This window comes from Saccopteryx leptura, chromosome 5, assembly GCF_036850995.1.
Source record: "Saccopteryx leptura isolate mSacLep1 chromosome 5, mSacLep1_pri_phased_curated, whole genome shotgun sequence".
NCBI classification, from domain to species: Eukaryota; Metazoa; Chordata; class Mammalia; order Chiroptera; family Emballonuridae; genus Saccopteryx; species Saccopteryx leptura.
The window spans coordinates 115804247-115810246 of record NC_089507.1 but is presented as its reverse complement, the minus strand read 5'-3'; the positions used below and the strand labels follow the sequence as shown (position 1 = coordinate 115810246).

Sequence of the window (6000 nt, the reverse complement as noted above, 5' to 3'; positions counted from 1 at the left end):
CAGTGCCTGGGCCATCTTTGCTCCAATGGAGCCTTGGCTGCGGGAGGGGAAGAGAGAGACAGAGAGGAAGGAGGGAGGGGGTGGAGAAGCAAATGGGGACTTCTCCTATGTGCCCTGGCCGGGAATCGAACCCGGGTCCCCCACACGCCAGGCCGACGCTCTACCGCTGAGCCAACCAGCCAGGGCCGGGTTCCTTTACTTTTTTATGGACTTATAAAATGCTGCATAAGTTGCTTAGGTGATAGCTATATGTATGGATATTATTGTTCATTGAGTTAGCAAAGAAAGGCCTAGAGGAAGCCTTTTAGGAGAAGCACAGCGATCTTGGGTCATTCCAAATATAATTTGTTATTCAAGAAAATTCAAGTGAATTATTTATTGCCCAATTTTAGAGATTACTTTGTGAGAACCCTGATTAGAATGCTGTGAGGCAGCTGTGTTAGGCTTGCTGGCAGGGTTACCAGCTGCAAGCACTTTGCCTGATTGGTGCATGAGTGTGTGGCTGTGTCACTTGTATACTGCCTATATAAGGCTATGAGTGCTTGCACTGGAGAGAGATGGGGAATTGTGGATGGTGGATTGCCTGCCTACCACTGGGAGGGGCTATTCTTACTGTTTGTTTGCCTGAGAGGTGGTTTCCCCTGCCTGTGTGCTTGTCCGTCGTTGTGAGGCTTTATTAAATGGAGTGGCCCCATGCTTTTCAGCTCTGCAGTTTCTCTACCATCTGCCCGAATCCAGTGTGGACCTGCCTGGCCTCGACCACTGGCTTTACAAATGCCATTGGGAATAATCAGACATATTCTTTCAATGATTCAGATGTCAAGAATAAACAAACCTAACATGGCTAAGCCTTGGATAACTTGTCTTGAATGAGGCACACTGGTTTATTTTCGAAGAACTATATGAAGAAAAAAAAAATGAAAATTGCTGGTTAGATATTATAGCAATTCTATGAATTGGGCTGAGAATAGGAATGTTTATAAATAATTGTGAAAGGAAAAATCTGCAAAGTGAGATAGTAGCAATGAAAAATTAGGAAGTTTCTCTAAATCTGCTGAGCAAGATTTGGGATGTGAATAAGTTCAGTGACAGCAATGGGAAAAATAAGTGGTACAAACCATTAACTTTGAACTTGTTATTACAGAGAAATGCTTCTCTTAATTACAGAAAAACTAGTAGATGCATACCTTCATTATGCGTGGGAACAATTAAGTATATACTACTTTAAGATTAAATTGCTTCCCAGAAAACCAAATGGGAGTGCAAAAACTTTTATTTTCTGAATCTGTGGAAAAGGAAGAGATAAATTTCATTTCTCTTTTTCTCCATCAAAGTAACAAAAAGCAAATTTTCCCCACCAATCTTGGTCCCATAGCTATAAATATAGTTGTAGGCTCACTTCATTTTGAAGGGGCAAATAACCTTATGGGGTATGAGGGGGTTTCAAAATATATAAGCTACTTAAGACAGAAGGGTGGGAAATGAGTTCAGGATTACTATATCATTGAAATTAATCTTAAATTCAACATTTTAAAGAGGGTAGTTGAATATTCCTGTCTTCTGGAGATATTCCCTTGTCATGATGGTATTTCACCACCTCCTCAGGATGAGCAATCTTCAGGCGATGATGTTGAGTAGGTTCACAAACCCATACTAGCAAGTTTGACTTGGGAAGAGTCAGCTTTCTCAAGAATATAGGATTTCCAAAAGGCCTCTAGCCAGAGAATGGTACCTACATTGTCTCAGAGATATGTGATTCAAATATGTATATAGGGAAAAGGTCAGTCAGAATTAGCTGGCATTGGGACAGAGGAGAAGACCACTGCCATAGCCAGGGGATATAAAAGATTCTGTCCTTACTTGGGTATGTTATAAAGTGACCTATGATTGTTCTTTTGTCCCTGAAAACTTCTGAATATCCTTAAGGGTTAACGATATTTGTTCACTCAAGGAGTCTCTTGAAGCATATTTATTTCATCAAATTTAACATACATGCTAAAAAAATTTACATATTTTAAGTGTATATCTTGATGAAATTTTACAAAATGATAGGACCCAGAACAAGAAACAGAATAGTATTAGAATCCTGGAAACCCCCGTTAAGCCCTCTTATTGCTCCCCACATCTATCCTTACTTCTAACACCACAGACTGTTGGCCTATTTTTGAACCTTATATAAACATAATCATATGATGTATTCTTCCATGTTAGGTTATGTTTGTGAGATTCATTTTTGTTGTTGCATAGTTGTAGTTTACTCATTGCTGTATAATATTTCAGTTTTGAATATACCACAATTTATTTATTGATTCTACTGTTGGTGGACAGTTGGGCACAATTTTGATCCTTTACTGGACAGACTTTGGTCAACAAACTTTTATTTGGAGTGTTTTAAGTTAATAATCTTCCATTTTTTAAGCAGACAAAATTAATATATTGAAGGGAAACTACTGAAAAAACTACTTTTGTAAAATTGTATATGAAAGCATATGATATGGAAACTGATGGCAAGAGACTGTTTATTTGGTACCATGCCCCCTCCTAGTCCACTTTATTTCCAAAACCTCCCTGGCTGCTGCACAAACTGGCGGGAGCGTGGGCCTGGTGAATGGACTGACTGCACAGGAGGTCACAATGGAAAGAGCTTTTGACAATGGCAGACCAGGGCCTAGGGCTCAGGTTTGGCTGGTGATGCCCAAGTTTTCAAAAAACTGAACTGGCCCAAGTTCCGGAGGCACAGACACCGACCGAGACCACCCACTTCGGAAAGCCAGTGAGGGTCTTACCACCGCATCTGGCGTTGGGCCGATGCGTCCAGCGTTGGGCGTGGAGTGCGGTCTGACGTCTGGGACGTGACCTTGAGCGAGCAGTCCTGCGTCTGTGACGTGACCTTGAGCGAGCAGTCCTGCGTCTGTGACGTGACCGTGAGCATGCGGTCCGGCGTCTGAGGTCATTGCTGCGGCCGGCTGGGGCGGAGGCCGGGCCTGGGTGGGCAGCCTTCATGTCAGTTTGTGAGGGAGTGGGGCTGCGGTCTGGACGGTGTGTGGCTGTCTGTCTTCACGTCAGTCCTGGCGGCTCTGAGTTCCCAGCTCGGTCACCCTAGAGCCGGCCTCCTAGCGGCTGAGCTACGCACGGCCCAGCTCCGCTCAGCCTCAGCAGAGTCCCCGCACCTCACAGGGCTGCTGCAGAGCCACCTCCCATGTGAAGTTTGAACGTTTTCATTATGTTGTCTGGCAAAAGCCTCCTTGCTTTCCTTTTAATTTCTTCAGTGGCGGCCATGCTTTTGATGGAGAATCTCAGGTAACTACAGTGTCATCATGGTTTGAAGTGATTATTAAGTCAGTTGTTGGAGGGAAACCAGGAAGCCTCTGTCTCTTTGGTGCAGAGTGACTGATCATCGTGGGTGATTGCTGTGGTAACATGAGCAAGAGCCTTGGATTGCTAGGAGGGTTCTAAATGACGTAAATATGTAAATATGCATGTTCACTTCACGTGCCTTTTGTACTGATGTGAACTTAACGAATGCATTTGTGAGGTTGTTTCCTAGCACCAGGGTGGTGAGTGGTGGGGGGCGGGTCCCATTCTTTTCTTCAGGCTTCTGAAAGCAGCCTCACTTCCGCCTCTCCGTCTGTCTCTGGAGGTGCACGTTCCCTGTGCCCATCTATGGTGTGTGCAAACCCATCTCCTCTCTCTTTCCAACCCCCCAGACATGTTGGTTTTGTCATTTCCTTCAGCGCATGTCTCAGCTTCCTAAGGCTGGTGTGACAGAGTACCACCAACAGGGTGGTTTCAAACAGCAGGACTTGATTCTCTCTGCAGTCAAGGGGTTGGCAGGGCTCTGCTCCGGAAGGTCATCGGAAAGCATCTTCCCCTGCTTCTCCCCAGCTTTTGGTGGATGCTGGCAACACTTAACCATCCTGGGCTAGCGGCCATGTCACTCCAGCCTCTGCTTCAGTGCTTACATGGCCTTCTTCCCTGGTAGTCTTCACATATCCTCCTTCAGTGACACTGGTCATTGGGTTGGGGGTCCACCCGAATCCAGTATGACTTTTTGTTGATTACATCTGCAAAAACTATTTTCAAATACGGTCATAGTCACAGGAGCCAAAGGTAAGGATTTGAACATGCTTTGGGGGATACAGTTCAACCCACAACAATGGGACTGGTTTAGGTGTTTAAGCCTCAGACCATAGAGAACTAATGTTCTGTTTTAATGGTGCCAGTCTACCAGATAATTCTCACAAATACATGCTTTAAAACTCTTTGGGAGGAGGCATTGTCCTGAGTCTTTCTTTGTAGTGTCTTTATCTGATTTTGGAATTAGGATCATCCTAACCTTATAAAATGAGTATGGGAGGCTTCCCTCCATAAAATTTTTTGGACTAGTTTCAGACGATTGGTGTTAATTCTTTGAATGTTTGTTAAAATTCTCTTGTAAGAAGTCTGGTTTAGAACATTTGTTTGTTGGGAGGATTTGTTTTTTTTTTATTACTGCTTCAATTTCATTAGCTGTAACTTGTCTATTCAGATTCTCTGATTCTTCCTGACTCAGTTTTGGAAGATTGTATGTTTTTAGGAAATTTATCAATTTATTCCAGATTGTTCAATTTCTTGGCATATACTGTAGATGGTTGCTCATGATATTTTTAAAAAACCATTTGTGTTTATTTGGTGTCAGTTGTTACTTCTCCTCTGTCCTGAATCTTTATCAGTTAGCTTTGGAGAACCAGAGAAGTAGAGTGAAAGTCTAAAGTCCTGTCCAGTCTGTACTTCCTTATTCTAGCATGACTTTGGTGCAGCTTGATATTACTATGTTTATACCTTGGGCTACAATATTACGTCTATGGAAATAATGCTATGCATAAAGGGTATATATTTATTAAAAAATGTAGGAAAGCTAAGAATAATAATTTTAAAGTTTTCTAAATATATTTGCACTGCTGTCACTGTCTTTTTCCCTCTCATTAACCCCCATTCTAAATGCTTATACAAAAATCAGCCTTCAGTCACCTCGAGGGATTTCTTACAGGATTTTAAAAGAATAGTTATTTGTTGTTAGGAATGTTTTCCCTTTTCATTTTGTAATTTCTCTAGAATTGATTTTGGGGTTCACCATCTTCATGGAAATTGATAATCCTGCCATCATTTATTAATTTGAAATCATCTTTTATTCACAGGAAGGAATAAATTTTTTTCACCTATAATTTGGAAGCTAAGGAAATAACAAAATGAAGCCAGTAAGGCATCCATTGTCCTCTAGTAGTAAATTGGCAGATGTTCCAGAATTAAATTACAAAAAAGGACTACTTAATTCACCATTGTCACCTAAATTAAAGGAAAAACAAAGTTCAAAATCAGTACATGAAAAACTGGAACCAGTGGTCTTAAGCTCTCCACCAACAGGAGAATCCATTGTGAGGTATGCTTTGCCCATTCCATCAAGTAAGACAAAGGAGTTAATAGCAGAAGATGAGTTGCTCAGGAAAATTACCAAACAGCTGAAGATGGTAAGTTTTTTTTTTTTTTTATATAATTTTATTTTTTTAATGGGGTGACATCAATAAATCAGGATACATATATTCAAAGATAACAAGTCCAGGTTATCTTGTTGTTCAATTATGTTGCATACCCACCACCCAAAGTCAGATTGTCCTCTGTCACCTTCTATCTTGTTTTCTTTGTGCCCCTCCCCACCCCCTATCCCTCTCCCATTCCCCCCTCCCCCCCGTAACCACCACACTCTTATAAATGTCTCTTAGTTTCACTATTATGTCCCACCTACATATGGAATAATACAGTTCCTGTTTTTTTCTGATTTACTTATTTCGCTTCGTATCATGTTATCAAGATTCCACCATTTTGCTGTAAATGATCCGATGTCATCATTTCTTATGGCTGAGTAGTATTCCATAGTGTATATGTGCCACATCTTCTTTATCCAGTCATCTATTGATGGGCTTTTTGGTTGTTTCCATGTCCTGGCCACTGTGAACAATGCTG

At 41.6% G+C, this 6000-nt stretch overlaps 1 protein-coding gene across 1 annotated transcript in view; it reads left to right on the top strand.

The window, feature by feature from the left end:
* The first annotated feature begins 5228 nt into the window (after window positions 1-5228).
* Window positions 5229-6000, top strand: part of CCDC7 (coiled-coil domain containing 7) — a 219111-nt gene continuing 218339 nt past the window's right edge. The window contains exon 1 of the mRNA XM_066386556.1: window positions 5229-5507. Within this exon, the coding sequence (XP_066242653.1) occupies window positions 5229-5507 (279 nt within the window). The remainder of the gene's footprint in view (window positions 5508-6000) is intronic.